Source organism: Rhinopithecus bieti, unplaced genomic scaffold, assembly GCF_001698545.2.
Source record: "Rhinopithecus bieti isolate Rb0 unplaced genomic scaffold, ASM169854v2 scaffold_19459, whole genome shotgun sequence".
Lineage (NCBI taxonomy): Eukaryota > Metazoa > Chordata > Mammalia > Primates > Cercopithecidae > Rhinopithecus > Rhinopithecus bieti.
The window spans coordinates 1,272,281-1,291,387 of record NW_016809864.1 but is presented as its reverse complement, the minus strand read 5'-3'; the positions used below and the strand labels follow the sequence as shown (position 1 = coordinate 1,291,387).

General features: G+C 47.0%; 1 protein-coding gene across 9 annotated transcripts in view; it reads right to left on the bottom strand.

Annotated features, from left to right (window-relative positions):
- Positions 1–19,107, bottom strand: part of CLEC16A (C-type lectin domain containing 16A) — a 238,974-nt gene that overhangs the window by 197,323 nt on the left and 22,544 nt on the right. For 7 of the 9 annotated variants that reach the window (XM_017890666.1, XM_017890669.1, XM_017890668.1 and 4 more), the window contains 7 exons: positions 16,553–16,701; positions 14,318–14,423; positions 12,995–13,000; positions 12,499–12,622; positions 7,808–7,982; positions 5,810–5,863; positions 2,210–2,323 (listed from right to left, as the gene is read on the bottom strand). In XM_017890666.1, the coding sequence (XP_017746155.1) occupies positions 2,210–2,323; positions 5,810–5,863; positions 7,808–7,982; positions 12,499–12,622; positions 12,995–13,000; positions 14,318–14,423; positions 16,553–16,701 (728 nt within the window). The remainder of the gene's footprint in view (positions 1–2,209; positions 2,324–5,809; positions 5,864–7,807; positions 7,983–12,498; positions 12,623–12,994; positions 13,001–14,317; positions 14,424–16,552; positions 16,702–19,107) is intronic. The other 2 variants (XM_017890673.1, XM_017890667.1) reach the window with 1 other exon arrangement.

Here is a 19,107-nt window from a genome sequence, read left to right as displayed (position 1 = left end):
TTTTTTGAGATGGAGTCTTGCTGTGTCGCCCAGGCTGGAGTGTAGTGGCGCAATCTCAGCTCACTGCAAGCTCCGCCTCCCAGGTTCATGCCATCTTCTGCCTCAGCCTCCCGAGTAGCTGGGACTACAGGTGCTCGCCACCACACCCGGCCAATTTTTTTTGTATTTTTAGTAGAGATGGGGTTTCACCATGCCTGGTCTTGATCTCCTGACCTCGAAATTCACCTGCCTCGGCCTCCAAAATTGCTGGGATTACTGGCGTGAGCCACCGCGCCCAGCAGGCACTTAACATTTTGCCCCCATATCCATCAGCTCTCTAGAGCAGGGCTTGCGCTGCCTGTTTTCTAAATGGAGTGAAAGAACCTGCCCAAGGCCAGGTGGCTGGCGGGGCACTGGGCACCTCTAACCGGAGGCCCTGCTGGTTCTGCTGACTCAGCTTTCCGTGACTTACATTCATTTAGCAAATGCTACTTTAAGAAAGTTGCAGAGAAATATCTAGGGCCCCATAAACTCTGAGTCAGCTATACATTTGCCAGATCGTGTGTTGTCATGAGATGGACCGCTAGGAAAGTCTTTAACACATCACCCCTGTCACCTTTAGGCCAAATCCTCTCACCAAACAATTCTTCCCTTTAGAGCACTTGTAAGAGTTGAGAGAGTGAGTTATTTGCATATCTGATCCATGTTCATCTCTCTACTGTACTGTAAAGCTCGAATGTGGCACAGACTATTTATGACATTGTGTATCCCCAGAACTAGCATGATACTTGGCCCAAAGAAAGAGCTTCATCAACACTGCTGAATGAATTATGAAAGGGATAGGCCAGACAGGGGCCATGAAAAGGCCCCATTCAATTCAGCTGAACTAATGCCACCACCACTAACAAGCACAGAGTTTCTGGGAAGCTTTTCAGAGGCACTAATGCTCCCCTGAATAACAAAATGACCTGGCCAGACCATCATACACCAAAAACAGCGGAAGGGCAGGGGCCTCTTGTAATTGTACTCCATGTAGTGCTGGCCTTTCATCCACAGGGTCACATTTCACCCATTCATGCAGGTGGGGCAGCAAATCTATTACCCCAGGGTGAGCTGGTCCTTTTACCAGCCTGGCCACTGCCTGAGCACCAGGCTGCAGAGAGGAAACCTGTATGAAACAGCCCTTGTATAAAACACACCATGCTCATCTCACTTACCCACTCTAAGCTCCTTATGGCAGGGATCTCACCTGTCACTGAATCAGCTGCAGCCTGGGCTCAGCATAAGTGAGATGAGTATTTGTGCAGCCCAGGCTGCAGCTTATTCAGTGACAGGTGAGATCCCTGACATAAGGAGCTTAGAGTGGATAAGATCTTTGAAAAGAGGGAACCAGGTGCATCAGGAACCAGGCTATGGGTATGGTAAAGGCACAGGTTCAAAGGCACAAACGTTGGACATGCTAGGGGAAAAGCAAGTCAGACCAGGAATAAGGCAGCTGGAGCTAAGGACATGTGAGCAGGATGTGAGGGATGACAGCAGAGATATACAAAGGACAAGATGGGAAAGCTTCAGAAGAAGTCACAACACTGGCCATCAGGTGTTTTCCCTCAGTAGTGTACCAAATGGAACTCCAAGACTCCTGCAGACCACAAACATGCTACTTAGTCCAAAGCTGGATGATCATTTAAAACTAGAGATTACACATAACAATGCAGATTTCCTGCTTCTCTAGAAACATGAAAAAAACTTAGTAATCCTATATCCATATTTCTGCAGAACAGCAGCAGCCTAGGGTGGAACAGGAGCTGCTCGCCAAGGTGGCATATACGCTCCAATTTGCCACACCCCTCACCACTCTCTACTGCCTTCACCTGGGGCCTGAGTCATTCATGGATGTTCATCACCCAGCTTCTGTAGACATTAGCTCCTCTGATAAGGCATTTTCTGTGTCCCGATAACAGTGTCTCACAGATACGCAACCTAAGGCCCAGAGTGGTACAATTCCATGTTTAAGAACACACAATCAATCAAATCCAGGTGGTACCTGACCCCCGCTTCTCTTGGGTATGCAATCAAGACTCTGATTAGGTTCATTGAATCCTGGACTAGCTTATGCATCATCACTGCTATATACTCAGAACGTTAGTTTCTGATTTTAGAGAAACACGGATTAGCAAAATGAGCAATGGTTTCTTACTAAGGTCAAACAATCCCAAAGCTAATGACTTACAGAACTTCTCTGAACATCCTGTTCAGTTTTAGCGTACATCTCAGACAGATCACCATTCAGAATGACTTCAGCTAACGAGTTCACCAGCGGTGCATGATGTATAATTAAGAAGACCTGATGGAAAAAAAGAAACGGGATTTGCATGAAAGTGTGCCGTATTTTCAACCTCTTGCTTCCTGGATCAGAAGCGACCAGGCTGGGCTACCTAAGTCCTGTATTAAGCAGTAATTCCTACGATGTAAAATCCGAAGAATGAGGCACAGGAAGCAGGACTCAGTTCTACTCTCGTAAGGTCAGCCTCTCCTTCAGACTGTTGCCTATTTGGCTGGCTGCTCTTCCTCGGAAGGAAATGCATTAATGCGAGACTGTCCCTCATGGCTGGGTAAAGCCAAATCCGGCTGAAGTGGAGCAATGCGGGAAAGAACAGCCAAACCAGCACACTCCTTCCTTTCCACGGGCATTTTAGTGTCAAATTTGATTATGAGAAGACTAGAAGGCACTGTCCCAATACTTTAGTGATACAAGAAGAAGGGGCCGGAGAGTTTTGTTCCAATCAAGGACTTGGCAGAGGATTGGCTACACAGAGATTCCATCACGGGAAGAAGCTCTGACCCTGTAGTGGGTTTTGGCACACAGGGATTCCACAGCATCGCCAGTAGGTATGCGAACTCTGGGGCTGAAAACCACACGAGACAGAGGCAGACCCAACCGGGCCAGGATGTAAAATCAGAGGGCTGGCTCTGGGCTAAGCTGGCCCTGCTCCCACACCTGTTGCCCAATGTTCAGAGGACCAGCTTTAAGAATCAGGGTATTCAAAACTGTCTTGCAAAGCTGGCCTAGACACGCCTGCTATTTTGTTTAAAAATGTAAAGGCAAGAGGGTGTAGCACAGGGTGTGGCTTATCTACCATTTGTATACAAAAGCGTGTGCATGTTTGCATTTGCTTATTTACATATGCATAGGCCAAGGTTTCTCAATCTTGGCACTGACACTTGGGGCTGTAACTGAGTGTTGAGGGAGGCTGTCCCAGACACTGCAGGCTGCTTAGCAGCATCCCTGACCTCTACCCACTAGATGCCAGTGACACCCCAGCCTCAGTCATGACAACTGAATGTGTCTCCCCAGACATTGCCAGGTACCCCCTGAGGGGCAAAATTACCCCTAGTTGAGAAGCCCTGAGATGTCTCTGTTAGGACACACGAGAACCCGGTAACCCTAATTGTCTCTGGAGATAGAAGTTAGGAGCCTGAACAAAACTAGAAAAGAAACCCGGTTTTTACCTGTTTGAACTTTTTAACTTTAAAAAACGTTGTTAAAAAAATTATTTTTTAAAAGTGAAGATAAAAATCAACACAGGCTGCCTCTGGGGAGTGAGGTTGGGTGCCCAGGGTATAGACTGAGAGAGGGACTTTTCCCATGCCATGTTTTGTACTGTTTGAACAAGGGGAATATATTATTCCAACAAATACATAGAATTCAAATTAGATAAAAGGTACAGGCAGAATGGCCATGTGGCACCTCCCTATAAAAAATGGCCGATAAAAATCTTTTTTTAAAATACTGGGAACCTTTTCTAATACAGAGACCGCACAGTATGATTCAATGAGTTAACCCATGTCCAAGGTTTGGCAGGCCCTCAAATGTTAGCAATGATGATTCTTCTCACCTTCCTTATGGCCAAATTCCTGCCACACATCACGCTACCAGCAAAACAAAACACTGATCACTGTGGCCATTCATTCTCAGATGTTACGTACCTTGTACGAATGCAGCCTTAACTGATCATTTATTCCTTGTTCTTTTCAGTCCACAAGCATTCAGTGAGCACCTACAAAGGATCCCCTGAACAAAGCAAACAATTCCTGCCTGTGGACAGGCACAGTGCTCATCTTCCTGGCTCTGAACCCGAAAAAGAGGGAGGGGGAGGAACTGCAGGGTACATGGAAGCACGTGCAGGCCAGACTCAAAAAGCCTGGCCCAGCTGCCCACACCACACTCTGTTAGCAGTTTAGTTCTAGGAGGACAGCATCACCTGTCACACCAAATTCATGTCATCCACGAAAATTTTCATGGTTTTCTAGCTATGCTTGTAAAATAATTTGCAAGTATGCAATGATTTAATATTGAGGTAGGGGCTTTAAGGACACAGGATTTATACCTGATTTAGGTTTTCCACACATTTAGGTCATATTTTCATTAAGTTAAATGAAAATGCAGCGGGAAACAGGGCTCTACGTTGTTTATTTTTAAAAGGGATCTATTACTCAAGTTTAAGGAATACCGAATTACAAGCTATGTTTTCTGTGAGATATTGAGACAAGTAATTGGGTGCATGGGCTCCTGGTTCTCTACAAAGCAAACCGGCGAGGGAGGAGTCTCAGAGAAAAGGCGTAACTCTCTCCACTGACGTTCCCACCGTGGGTGGCTGGCGGCCATGCTCTCTGGAGGAGACCCTGCCCGGGCAATGCTCCAGCAGCTGAAGGGTCCTGGGGATGCTTTCCATGTGATTCCTGGGGCTGAGAACTGGTTTGCTTGGGTCCTGCTGGACTCCCAGAATCCCAAGCAGGAGATGCCGGCAGACTTGGAAAGAGGCAGCAGAATAAAGCTGCCAGGAGAGGCTGGGGTTTGCGCTCAGCGCCGTACAGAGCAGCATTCAGACAAAGTTGGCCCGTGCAGAGCTCTAAGCAAACAGAGCCCCAGAATAGGACTTCCGGCTGTGAGTGATAGTCAGGACATGTCCGGATCGGCCTACCTGCTGCGGAGGAGGTGGCCTCTGAACCTCTCCTCCTGGGCCAAAAAGAAAAAACCCCGCCCCAAATTCAAAACAGCTGGGGATCAAGTTAGAAGGACAGTTCCTCATCAAAGCAAATACCTGTGCCATTGCAAAAGCGGAAACAGAGTTCTGGGTAAATGCTGGACTACTTGATAGTCTAATGAGATGCCCTGAGAGTCTGGACTGCTTGTAATAAAAATATTTTTAAAGTTATGTAACTGGGTCGCCATGGAGTTTTTCCCTTCTTGTAAATATTACATAATTACACGAAGGAAACACACTTGTTTAAGGAGGGGAGGGAGACAAATTGGCTCAAGACACAAATCTGAGAGCTAAGGCTGCTACAAGATCCCTTCCACGAGGTAATCTGGGAACTAGAACCGCGATAAAGCCCTTTAAAAATAGCCTCATTTCAGGAAGTTTGTTACACCAAGGTTGCTATATGTATGCACGCTGTGGGTTCTGCAATGTGGGGCTTCATTCAAAGCTGCATGAGTTAAAAGCGCTGCAGCCCACATTTCCAGGGTATTTCAAGCACTCAGTTGTTTTGGAAACCTCAGTCTTCATGGTAAAAAATCAACTACACAAGTCAGGTTTGGTTTATTTTTCATTTCTCTTTGGATTTCCATCTCCTACCATGAAAAAGATACACACTACCTCTATTTAGTGCCTGGAAAACAGAAAGCCCCTTTGTTTTGCTGTTATTTTACTTTAGGATGGGGGACACAGAGAAGATGGGGTGATAAGGCCTGGGGATTTCCTGCAAGGCAGTGGCACACCAAGGGACCCCAAATGTAGTGGGGACATTGGTGAATGATCAAGCATACCTGTGACAGAAGATAAAGAGACACCGGCAGGCTAATTTTCGGCCGTTCTCCTCCCTAGTGGGGGGTGGCAGGAAAGAGAGAGATCAGGTCACACAACCGAGCAGCACAAAATACACAAAGCCAAAAGCCTTCTGTGTGAACAAGGGCATCCTGTCCCACTGACTTCCTCCATGGCCCTAGGGCTGTCCTTTCCGGATGCTACTCAAAGTCCACTCTGCAAAATCCCACTCAATACTGTTTGTAAGGCCACTATTTTTCCACCTGAGAAACCTTTCACCATTAGTCACAGATGAGAGGCTGACCCCCGAGAACTTGCTCCTTAAGTTACCAAGCACGTTCATTTCCAACAGCTGGGGCACTGGATGACCCGGCAGGAGAGGCCTCCTGGAGGCTTGTTCTCGGGAAGTTATTTTCAAAGCATGGGGGAGGAGGTTTAGGGCACTGTGGCCTTGGAAAAGCCCCTCGTTTATACTGAATTTCAAGATGCTCCATTTCACACCCACCCTGTGAGAGAAGAATCGTTAGGCCCTCATTTTGCAGCTGAAGAAACGGGCTCAGGTTATTTGCTTTAGGTCACAGAGTTAGGAAAGGGAAGAGGCAGAATTTGAACCCAGGTCTGAAAACTCCAATTCTCATACTTTGTCTGTGCCTCCCAGAGCCGCCTCTGGTAAAGCTAAGGAGCTTATTCACTTTTACAGTCTTCTCACACACATGCTCTGTCTGCCTCAGGAAATAAGAGGAAAGGAAAGGAAAACCAGCGTGCTTTGAAAGGAAAGGAATCTCCCTCAGGCTCAAACCTCAGTCCTGGCCAGGCACGGTGGCTCATGCCTGTAATCCCAGCACTTTGGGAGGCCGAGGCAGGCGTATCACCTGAGATCAGGAGTTCGAGACCAGCCTGGCCAACATGGTGAAACCCTGTTTCTACTAAAAATACATTTTCTTTTATTTACTCATCTGTGGTGAGAATCCTCAAAACTCCATCCCCTTGGGACACCTCTGCATGGTGACCAGCTGGCTCTGTCCTGCCTCCTGCTGAGGCCCCTTTACCTCCAGAGGAACTACACAGAGGCCTCCCCTCCAGAAGCAGCATTCCTCACGGAGGGGGCCCTGAGAACCAGCAGCACAGAATCAGAATCACCTGAGGGATAGGTGAGACACACAGATTCCTGGCCCCACCCCAGAGCAACAGAACCAGAATCCCTGAGACTGGGAGAGAAACTGAGGCCCTGCATGTTACCAGCCGTCATCCCCACAGGCCTCTGAGGCCTGCTAACAGTGGACGGTCACCACCCTGGGACCCTTCCCTGAGTGTGCTCCATGGCTTCCCTCCGTGCTGCGCAAGTTCTGTCGCTGTCTGCATCTTCTGCAAATCAGTGGGTTCTGGCAACTACCAGGAAAAGTTACCGGGGAGGAGAACACTTCAGGGAAGGATACACAGAAACCAAAACCCTACATTTTTACATGTTTCCTGTTTCCTCCTGAAGTCGGTAATCTTTCCTTATTCACTTTTATAGTCTTCTCACACACATACTCTGTCTCTGTCTCAGGATATAAGAGGAAAGGAGAGGAAAGCCAGCATGCTTTGAAAGGAATCTCCCTTGGGCTCAAAACCTCAGTCCTGGCCGTAATTCCAGGCCCAAGCAGGTGGATCACCTGAGGTCAGGAGTTCGAGACCAGCTTGACCAACATGGTGAAATGCCATCTCTCCTAAAAAGTACAAAATTAGTCAGGTGTGGTGGTATGCTCCTATAATCCCAGCTACTCGGGAGGCTGAGGCAGGAGAACTACTTGAATTCAGGAGGCGGAGGTTGCAGTGAGCCAAGATCGCACCACTGCACTCCAGCCTGTGTAAAAGAGCAAAACTCTGTCAAAAACAACAACAACAACCACCTCAGTCCTGGTTTGCAATGCTCAGGCCCATTCCAGGGGACTAGGGACTGTTCTTCCCCACTTCTGAAGATGGCCTTCAGCCAGCGGGAGCCATGGGGCCGGACCCACCTTGTCCTGGTTCTCCAGTGAGTACACGTAGAGGGGCAGGAAGAGCCTGTTGAGTAGGTGGTCCGTGAGCACGTCATTGAGGAACTCACAGTTGATGATCAGGATGTCATTGAGATAGTGCAGGTGGTCTAGGTGCTCTGCCACCAGATCACTCAGTTTCCCCCGATTCCGGTGCCTGCCACGAGAAATGACCACCTCAGCCTGGAGGCCAACACTAAGAGCCTTTGAGCCTAACATCAACGGCCTGAGACTTAGGTCACTGGGGGTTCATCCATATAACCAATATCTGAGTTAGTCTCAAGAGACACTTATCCTGGCCACTGCTGGGGAGATACACAAGGGAAAATGGGCAGGTTTACTGCAATCAATTTTAGGGGACGGCTGGGGTCCCCCAGAAAGTGGTAAACAAAGCAAAACGCTGCTAAGTTCTTCCAGCAAGCCACTGCATAAGCACAGCTACTAGCCACTGTGGCAAGATCCCCTGGCTCCCCAGATAAGCAGCATTAATGGAGCAATAAATCCACTGTAATTAAAAAGCTCCAGAGGAGTTCTTAAGAGAAAAGCAGGCCTCCACAGCTGTGGCCACCCCAGTGGCCCTGAAGACATGCAGACATACAGCAAAGACATGACACCCCTCCCCCAGGCCCCTGCCCTGGAGGTCTCCGTCTCCCTGCAGTTAGCAACAGCGTGCTGGGGGTGGGGGGCCAGGGGTAATGTCTCTTGGGTGGAGTCAATCTCACACTCCAGAAACAGCTGGTGGGGATGCTTTCACCACCTCCAAACCAGTATGCAGCAAATACTAGCTAGGCATTTTGTTTGTATTATTATTACCCAACTGATAGATGGTCATTTTTGACAACGGCAAATTAAAATACAAAAGCAAATAGAATTCAAAGTCTCAACCCCACCACTAACAGATATTCACTATTAACATTTTGGAACTTATAACCCTAATGTCTGTTTTTTCTACATTTTTACCTCTCCTAGTAGTAGTCACATCTAAATACAGATGTCACATTTCTATCCATCTAACTGTATATACTTGGAAAAAAAAAAAGGTAAAAAAAGATGAATTCTGCTTCTTTTACGTAATTCTGGATAATTATTCCTTTTATTTATTTATTATTATTATTTTTTGAGACAGGGTCCTGTTCTGTCACCCAGGCTGGAGTGCTGTGGCATGAGCACAGCTCATTACAGCCTCAACCCTAAAGTTCAAGGGATCCTCCCACCTCAGCCTCTAAAGTAGCTCAGATTACAGGCACCTGCCACCATGCCCAACTATTTTTAAAATTTTTTTGTAGAGGGTGGAGGGGTCTCACCATATTGCCCAAGCTGGTCTCAAACTCCTGGACTCAAGTGATCCTTCAGCCTCGGCCTCCCAAAGTGGTAGGATTACAGGAGTGAGCCACTATGCTCGGCCAATTATTTCTTATACTTCAACAAGATATTTCACCTGCGTACAGACTGGGATCACATCTGTAATCCCAGCACTTCGGGAGGCCAAGGCAGGCAGATTGCTTTAAGTCAGGAGTTCGAGACCAACCTCGCCAACATGGTGAAACCCTCTCTCTACTAAAAATACAAGAAAAAAAAAATAGCCAGGTGTGGTGGCATGTACCTGTAGTCCCAGCTATTCAGGAGGCTGAGGCAAGAGAATCACTTGAACCTGGGAGGTGGGTTACAGTGAGCCAAGACTGCACTATTGCACTCCAGCCTGGGCGACAGAGCAAGACTCCATCTCAAAAAAGAAAAGAAAAAAAGATATTTGCTAAATATGTTGTAAAGCCTAACAGTATAATGAATGTCTACGAACCCACCGTGTGCCTGAGGCCTAGAACATTTATGCACAATGTTTTGCACTTACTTTGGAACATTTTCTCTAATGGTATATTTACAATACCTCACTTTTTAATACTTTGGTTTAAAAAAAATCAAAGTAATATACGCGGCTAGGTTTAAAACTCAAATACCATTGATAAGTTGATAACGAAAAAGAGCAGCTCCTGGCCCAGGCTCGCATCCTCCATTAATTTTTGCTTTTCTTTGAGACAGTGTATTGCTCTGTCGCCCAGGCTGGAGTACGGTGGTACAATTTCAGCTCACTGCAACCTCCACCTCCTAGGTTCGAGCAATTCTCATGCCTTGGCCTCCCTAGTAGCTGGGATTACAGGGGTGCACTACTATGTCTGGCTAATTTTTTTATTTTTAGTAGAGATGGGGCCAGGCTGGTCTCCAACTCCTGGCCTCAAGTGATCTGCCCACCTCAGCCTCCCAAAGTGCTGGGATTACAGGTATGAGCCACCACACCCAGCCCTCCTCTACTTCTCCCCACTGTCCAGAGGCAGTTACTTGTTTCTACAGATAGTTCCTCCCATATTTCTAGAAAGTCTGCATGGACTTCTGTTTTGCAATTGAGCCATTTTAGGTATTTTCTATTGACCTCCTGTTATGACAGAACTCTTCCGTTCTCTCTGCCCCTTCCCCCAAAGTAGTCATCAGTAATTGGGGTTGATGTCATAATATTCACCGTGAAGCCAAATAGAGGACTATGATTTCATTTCCTTGCTTGTATAACTTTGCTCTTTCTGTAGTTAAGTGTCTCATTATGTCTCGCATCCACGACTGTTTAAATCCACAAGGCTTCTGGCTTTCCCAATTGCTCCGCTGGGTCTGCCATCTACCCATCCTTGCTTCTTCCCCCATATCAGATCTCATATTCTATCTGCCTAGCTCCCCTCCCCCAGGACACTTCTCATCGGGTCCCTTTAGCATCCTGACCCCATTTAGGTGCACCTCTCACCAGGCCTGGGTAAAGCTGTCACCCTGGAGCAGTGGTTCTCAAGTGAGGGTGATTTTGCCTTAAAGGGGACATTTGGCAATGTCTGGGGACATATTTGGTTGGTACGACTGGGGAGGGGTGCTACTGGCATCTAGCAGGTAGAGAGGCCAGTGATGTTGCTAAAAAGCCTACAATGCACAGGACAGCCCCCACAACAATGGTACCCAGTTCAAAAGGTAAATAGAGCCAAGGGAAAGAAATCCTGCTCTGGAACTTCTAATCATCCCTCTGAGGACAAAAGCACCATCCTAATCTCTTTTTTAAAAGAGATTTATCGAAGTATAATTCACATACCATAACATTCAATTATTTAAAGTAGACAATGTCACAGTTTTTGGTAGATTCACAGAGTTGCCCACCCATGATCACAGTCGATTTTAGAACACTGTTATCCCCCTGCAAAAAAGCTCCTTACGGCCAGGCGCTGTGGCTCACACCTGTAATTCCAGCACTTCTGGGAGGCCAAGGTGGGAGGATCATGAGGTCAGGAGTTCAGGACCAGCCTGGCCAATATGGTGAAACCCCATCTGTACTAAAAATACAAAAATTAGCTGGGTGTGGTGGCACACACCTGTAATTCCAGCTACTTCAGAGGGTAAGGCAGGAGAATCACCTGAAACCAGGAGGCGGAGGTTGCAGTGAGCCGAGATTGCACCACTGCACTCCAGCCTGGGTGACAGAGCAAAACTCTGACTCAAAAAAAAAAAAAAAAAAAAAAAAAAAAAAAAAAAAAGCAAGCAGCCCCTTACTTGGCTGGATGTGTGTCTCACACCTGTAATTCTAGCACTTTGGGAGGCCAAGACAGGAGGATTGCTTGGGCCTGGGAATGCAAGATCGGCCTGGGCAACATGGCGAAACCCCATCACTACTAAAAATCAAAAAAATTAGCTGAGCTTGGTGGCTTAGGCCTGGTGGTCTTAGCTACCTGGGATGCTGAGGCGGGAGGATTGCTTAAACCTAGGAGGTCAAGGCTGCAGTGAGCCATGATCACCCCACTGCTCTCTAGCCTGGGTGACAGAGCAATACTCTATCTCAAAAAAGAAAAAAAAACCCTATACTCATTAGCAGTTGCTTCCTAAGTCCCCACACAACATCCTAGCCACCAATCTACTTTCTGCCCCTATAGATTCACCTATTTTGGGCATTTCACTAGGAATAATGCTTTTGAGGTTCATCTATGCCATACCAAGTGTCAGCGCTTCATTCCTTTTTTTTTTTTTTTTGAGACTGAGTCTTGCTCTTTTGCCAGCCTAGAGTGCAGTGGCACGATCTCTACTTACTGCAAATTCCGCCTCCTGGGTTCAAGCAATTCTCCTGCCTCAGCCTCCCAAGTAGCTGGGACTACAGGCGTGTGCCACTACACCCAGCTAATTTTTGTATTTTCAATAGAGATGGGGTTTCACCATGTTGGCCAGGATGGTCTCGATCTCTTGACTTCGTGATCCACCTGTCTCGGCCTCCCAAAGTGCTGAGATTACAGGTATCAGCCACTGCACCTGGCCCGCTCTATTCCTTTTTATTGCCAAACACTACTCCATTGTACAGATAGACTACATTATGTTAATGCATTCATCAGCTGATAGAGGCCCTTGACCTTCTCACCAGCTGTCTAGCGGCCCCATCTATGGCTGTAGTGAATTGATTTACCCCACCTGCTCTGGGAGGCGTCTGAGTTGTTTCCAGCGTTTCATTATTACAAATTGGTGAGCAGGACCTTTTAGAGTACGGAAGTCCAGGCTACACAGAGGTAGGGGAGTGCCGTTAATGTGTTTGTTTTTCCTTGACAAAAACAGAATTCTCCCGTAACCACCCTGTCTATCTACTGAGTGGCCCTGGGGGTGTCACCTACTCCTCATCTGTCTGCACGCAGTCATCAAGTTCGATCACGTGGCTCCCGATGAACCAGACCAAATTGGAGAAGTAAGGAACAGCAGTTTTATCTCGGATGTAGTGCAGCATGGCCTGGTTATCCACTGAGAAAATTCACAGAAGAAAAAAAAGTCAAGCTACCAAAAATAACTTGGGGAAGATTAAAAAAAAAACAAAACAAAGCAAAACCCAAAACCACAAAGAAAAGCCCTCTGCTATAATCTGAAATTGTCTGTCTTTCCTGGAAATACTTAAAAATGTTTATCTTATTCATAAAACTATAGTCATCAAGGCAGTTCCTATGATATTTTACTTAAATTAGTTGAGCTAAACATTATTAGTGCACGGGAGAGCCTACTTATCAGTAGCAGATTGAGCTAGACTACACTGAGAATTACACCATTCTCAAGCAAGGTTCCTGTATTTATACATAAGGATAAATAAAGAAAGCAGAAAACCAGAGGTTAATAACTTACATGACACTGGAATAACGAACACAGGAATCGTCATTGAAGGAAAGGCAAAAAACAGACAACAGTTAACAGGATTAGGACCTGGGAAGGTGAGAGAGCTGCTCAGAGGGAGAGAGGCTAGGGCGGGAGGCATCTGCACAGAGAGAGAATGTTAGAAGGGGACAGCAGAAAACAGAGCAGGAGGCAGCAGAACCAACTGTGGCTTGGACCAGGGTCACACACTTAGAAGCCTGCCCGATTGGCTGGTGGCCAGAGGTCCAGCATGTGACCTGGGAGCATGGGCCTTGACCCCAAAGGGGCAGCTGCTTCTGTGCCAGCTGACCCCCTACCCCTGCAGGACTGTGGGCTTCAACTAGCCCAATCTGCATCTTCAAGGTGCAAATCCAGATTTTCATGGAAGACCTCTCAATTTTTAAATACTGGCAACTACATATTTTTTGAAAAACTAAGCCAATTAAAACATGTCTGATGGCTGGATATGGCCCACAGGTCCTCAGTTTGCGACCCTGGATGGGTCCAGCTGGGCTCTTAGAAAGGTTCTTAAATTTAATGTAAGACCAGTGCTAGGCTGAAGTGAGTCCCTGAGGTGCCCCCACCCTCATTAGGGAGTAATAACATTTTGATTCATGAAAGTCAAAGCCCTTTCATCCCTGAGAAAATAGTCCCATCTCTACTGTGGTGACTCCAGGGAAAATAACCCAGGCATTAGGCAGAGAACTTCCAAGCATCGCCTTGGAAGGGCAATTCCAGTTCAGGAAACCTGTGGCCAGGAAGACTTTGTGTCAGTGCAGCAGAGAGTGGGGGAATGGCTTTTTCCCTGGCGCAATATTTTGGGCATTAAGAATATCTTGAGGGAAAGGAGGAATTTGTTAGTGCTGCGCTTTGCAGCCTGCTGGGAATACAACATTGCCCCCTGCTGTTCACAGTGTGACATGCTTTTAAATATTACTTAAAAGTCAAATTACTTAGCTGTATTAAAGTATACTTCACAAGCCAAGACACAAAAATTTAAATGACACATTAAAAAGACAATTTTGCTTTCTCAAATTCTAAAACATAGTCACTCTGAATCCCACACGTGCCTCTCAGGACATCCTACTCTCATGTAGCAGCATGAGCAAGACTTCCACATGCCTGGAGAAGGCAAGGATTTCCATGAGCGGCCAGCTAAATGCTAGGGGATTCCAAGTTTTTCATGACAGAAGCTGCCATGGCTCATCATCGTTGCGCTCCCTCGTGACAATCAGAGAGCCATACGCACACACACGGGAGCGCTTGCTGCCAAGTCGGAAATCAGCCGAGACACAAGCCCATGAGGACACTCACCTTTATAGACGTTCAAAGTTATGGTTCTTACAGCAATTCTAACCATGCTTTCAGGGTGGTTGAAAAACTTGATGGCTTCTGTGTACAGGGCAAAGTCATTGGTGTGCTAAAACAAAAGAAATAACGAAAACAAATTACAAGCCCATAAGCCAGGCCTGGCCTCACCCCAACTCTCTGAATTCCGTCAGAAACTTCAGAAAAAGCCAAAAAAAAAAACCTTGCCAATGTGAACTGTTAAGTCAGTGGTTCATTCCCAATGGGGAATGTGGAAATGGATGGGAAGGCAAAGCCACGGAAGAAGCAGAAAAGAGTCCAAGTCCGTGTGGTGGTGCATACCAATAGCACCAGCTACTTGGGAGGATGAAGTGGGAGGTTGGCTTGAGCCCAGGAGTTGGAGGCTGCAGTGAGCTGTGATCGTGCCACTGCACTCCATGTTGGACAACAGAACAAGACCCTGTCTCAGGAAAAAAAAAAAGAAAAGAAAAAAAGAAAAAAGAGCAGTAGTAGTGGAGTAGTAGTAATCACTGATTCATTGGCTGGGAGTGGTGGCTCATGCCCAGAATCCCAGCACTTTGGGAGACCACGGTGGGAGGATCACTTGAGGTCAGGAGGTTCAGACCAGCCTGGGCAATGTGACAAGACCTCATCCCTATTTTAAAATTATAACTAAAAAAAAAAAAAGTCCAAATAATGTCAGATCTGGGTTCATTACCTGTTCTACCACTTATTTTTTTTTTTTTTTTTTTTTTTTTCATGGGGTTTCCCCCTGTCGCCCAGGCTAGAGTGCAGTGGCACGATCTCAGCTCACTGCAAGCTCCGCCTCCTGGGTTCATGCCATTCTCCTGCCTCAACCTCCTGAGTAGCTGGGACTACAGGCACCCGCCACCACACCCGGCTAACATTTTGTATTTTTAGTAGAGACGGGGTTTCACCGTGTTAGCCAGGATGGTCTCCATCTCCTGACCTCATGATCCACCCGCCTCGGCCTCCCAAAGTGCTGGGATTACAGGTGTGAACCACCGCCCCCGGCCTTGTTCTACCACTTCTAACCTGTGCAATGCAGTATTTCTAAACCTCTGTTTCTACATCTATAAAATGGGGATAATAACATCTACTTTATGGTTTCCAGGATTAAATGAGATCATTTCTGGTCCCGTGCTTACCCCAGCACCTGACACCTAAGAAGTACTCAGTGGGATGCAGGGAAACATGAGGGGAAGACTGGTGGGAGCCTTCTGAGAAAATTTTCTTTGGAAGTTAAAAAGGGACACAAGAAGGGAAGTGATCTCATCAGGCATTTTGGCAGCTGCAGCCACCCTGTGACCATGACGGGTTGAACCTGAGGATGGCTGCCAACCGTATAGTCAGCAGAGCAGCAAGATGGGAAAGCCTGGGTCCTCGCTGATATGGTTGAAGCACACGATGAACCAGCCCCAGCATGGCCAGTGCCTGGACCTTTCAGTATGGGAGATACATTGACCCTATTGTTCAAACTCCTTTTAGGTGTGAGGACAGGAGCAACTTATTTATTTAAGTTGTTCATTTTAATAATTCTCCCAAAGAATGTCAGGGACATTATCTTATCAAGAATAGCAACGTCTATGATTGTAGGGAGCTACGTACATACTAGGCACTTTGAAGACATCATCTCATTTAACCCAACCCCTAATAACCCTACAAGATATATATTCTTATCCTCATTTCTCAGATGAGGAAACTGAGGTTCAGAAAGGGACTGGGGCTTCCTGAAGGTGACACAGCAGGGAAGTGACAAAGCCAGCCCCGACTGGAGCTCCAGTCATGTTTTCCCACAGGGCAACACTTCCCCAAGACAACATCTGGGCATGTCTCCTCTCTGCCAAGTATAAAGCTCTCAGAACAAACTGAATTTTACATTAAAAATGGAAAGGCCGGCCAGGCGCTGTGGCTCACGCCTGTAATCCTAACACTTTGGGAGGCCAAGGTAGGAGGATCGCTTGCGCCCCAGAGTTCAAGACCAACCTGGGAAACATAATAAGACCCTGTCTCTACAAAGAATTAAATTTTTTTAATAGAAAGGTAACTTATTTAATTAAAAAAAATTTTTTTAAGCATGCCAAAGTCAAAAGTATTGCCGTGAAAATCCTAACAAGCATATAAGAGCTTTGTAAACAGACACAAGACCATCCAGATCTAAGGCGCTGCCATAACTAGTTTAGCTTTACACCCACATGTGCCCCTCTGGCAATTACTTACCTCATTATAAAAGAAATGGACAGTGTGGTTGTTGAGTTTTAACGAAAGCGTTTTCAGGAACGATATATAATAGGCCATAATCTCCTCATCAGAAAAGTCAAACTTATGAACGATGATAGAATTTACATAGTTATTTGAGAGCAAATAATCTAGAGGGAAAAAAAAACAAACAAACAAAACAGATTAACTCTCGCTGGAGAAAAGATAAGCCAGGTAACAAGCAGATGACCACATTAATGTACTTGAATTAGGTAAGCCTCTGGGTTGCTGGGATTAAACACACTAACTGGGAAGAGCTTAACTTTTAACCAGCAAAGAGATCATCTTCGATGCACAGTCACCAGGAAGTTCAAAGGCATCACCGGAGAACAGCGCCTTCCCCCGCCCCTCCCACCCCAAATAGAAAAAAAAACACATGCCACATTCTTTTCATTGATGGCAAAGTTCAAAAGAGCTGGGAGTAAGGGAGATTCTGGCTGTGTGGGCATTGTTCACAAACCACCCATGGATGAGGTAAAAAGCTGCCCACTTCCTGCGATCACAAATCACATATCAACTCTGAATGCCACAACAGGCACACTACGGGTTTTTTTCCTCCTTATAGTAGCCAACTGATTTCATAAAGGTCACTTTCTGCTGAATCCCTCTATAATGCCGCCACTGGGCTTGAGTGCTTTACTGACATCACCATTTCACATGATCCTGCTCATTCTTTCACATTTTGGCGATTGAGAAAAACATCTCAGAAAACGTTAACGTACCCGTGCACACGAGACAGTAGAGAAGGGATTCAAAACTTAGGTCTGATGTCAGGTTTGTCATGCCATTATGGGGCCCAATAAGAAAACTGGGTGATGAGGGCCCCAAGGCCACTGGGGTCAACTGAAGAGCAACCCTACTCCCAGCTCCCAGCCCCCTGGCCTGCAGAAATGCAGGCCACTAATGGTGAGTGCTTTCACTGTGAAGAGAGGCAAAACCAGATTCCAACACTGGCTCTCCTGATCCTGACATGTTTGCACTGAATACACTAGCTTTTTTTTTTTTTTTTTTTTTTATTTTTGAGACAGAGTTTGCTCTGTCCCCCGGTCGGAGTGCAGTGGCCGGAACTCAGCTCACTGCAAGCTCCGCCTCCGGGTTACGCCCTTCTTCCTGCCTGCAGCCTCCGGAGTGCTGGGACTACAGGCGCGCCACCTCGCCCGGCTAGTTCTTTGTATTTGTTAGTAGAGACGGGGTTTTCAGCCGTGTTGCAGGATGGTCTCGATCTCCTGACCTCGTGATCCGCCGTCCTCGGCCTCCCAAAGTGCTGGGATTACAGGCTTGAGCCACCGCACCCGGCCTAAACTAGCTTTTAAAGCTGTGCTGGCCAGCAAAAAACACGTCTATCAGTCAGCTGCAGCCTATGGCCTACAGTTCGATATCTTGGTGTTGGACCCTTGCCAGACATATTTCCCTCTGTGTTCTTACCAGCCACCTGCAAGGCAGGCACTGCTGTCCCATCGCCTATCCTTCAGGCTGCTGTTGTGTGAGCGCTGCACCAGCTCACCTGCCGGGCCCCCAGGACAGCTAAAGGCAGAACACGATTGACACCTGCTGGGGGCATGGTTTGGAGCCTTGCTACTCAGAGTCTTGTCTTCAGATGGGCAGCACAGCAACCCCGGAGCTTGTCAGACCTGCAGGATATTGGGCCCTGGCCCTGCACCACGGAGTCAGAATCTCCAGGGGTGGGCCCAGCACTCTGCATGTAAGAAGTGTGCATGGCTCCCCACACGTGCTCATGTTTGGGAGGCTCTGGGTTCAATCGTGGACTTGGACTGGCCTGCTTGTGTCCACATCTCACACCTGCCACTTCCTAGCTGTGTTGTGACCTTGGGCAAACTGCTCACCCTCCCCACGCCCCAGTTCCATGAAGCCAAAACTTCCTCATGAAGTTGTGGTAAGGATGAATGGAGAAAACGTACAGAAAGCACTCAGGACAGTAGTAGTAGTAGTCATCACTGATCCTTTGGCTGTATGAATGGACAGTACGGGCCACAATGCAAGCACTCGATAATGTTAACAGCTATTATTCTTCTTATTACTGTTATTTGGAGATTCAAAATCTCAGCTTTAGCCAGGTGTGATGGTGTGTGCCTGTAGTCCCAGCTTGAGCCCAGAAGTTCAAGGCTGCAGTGAACCATGATCGTATCACTGGAGTCTAGCCTAGGCGACAGGGTGAGACCTGTCTCTAAAAACAAAACAAACAAAGAAAATCTCTATCACATTCCGAGACTGAACACAGTTGCTCTTGGGTGAAGAGGAAATAAACCATTAAGTTATCTGGAGCCGTTGAGGTATCTAACTGAGGTCAATCAAAGTATTACTCAACGGTCTGTTGGGAATCATCAAAAACACCACAAAGAAGAATCTGGGAGCCTGGGATCATGACGGAAGCCACAGTGTGGGCCCGTGGCGTGGTCCTCCTTGGCAGCCAGTTCTCCGGGAAAGCCAATGCATTCAGAAAAGCCACCGTGCACTCTGAGCAGGCATGGCAGACAGGCTGTGCGGTCTGTAGTCTT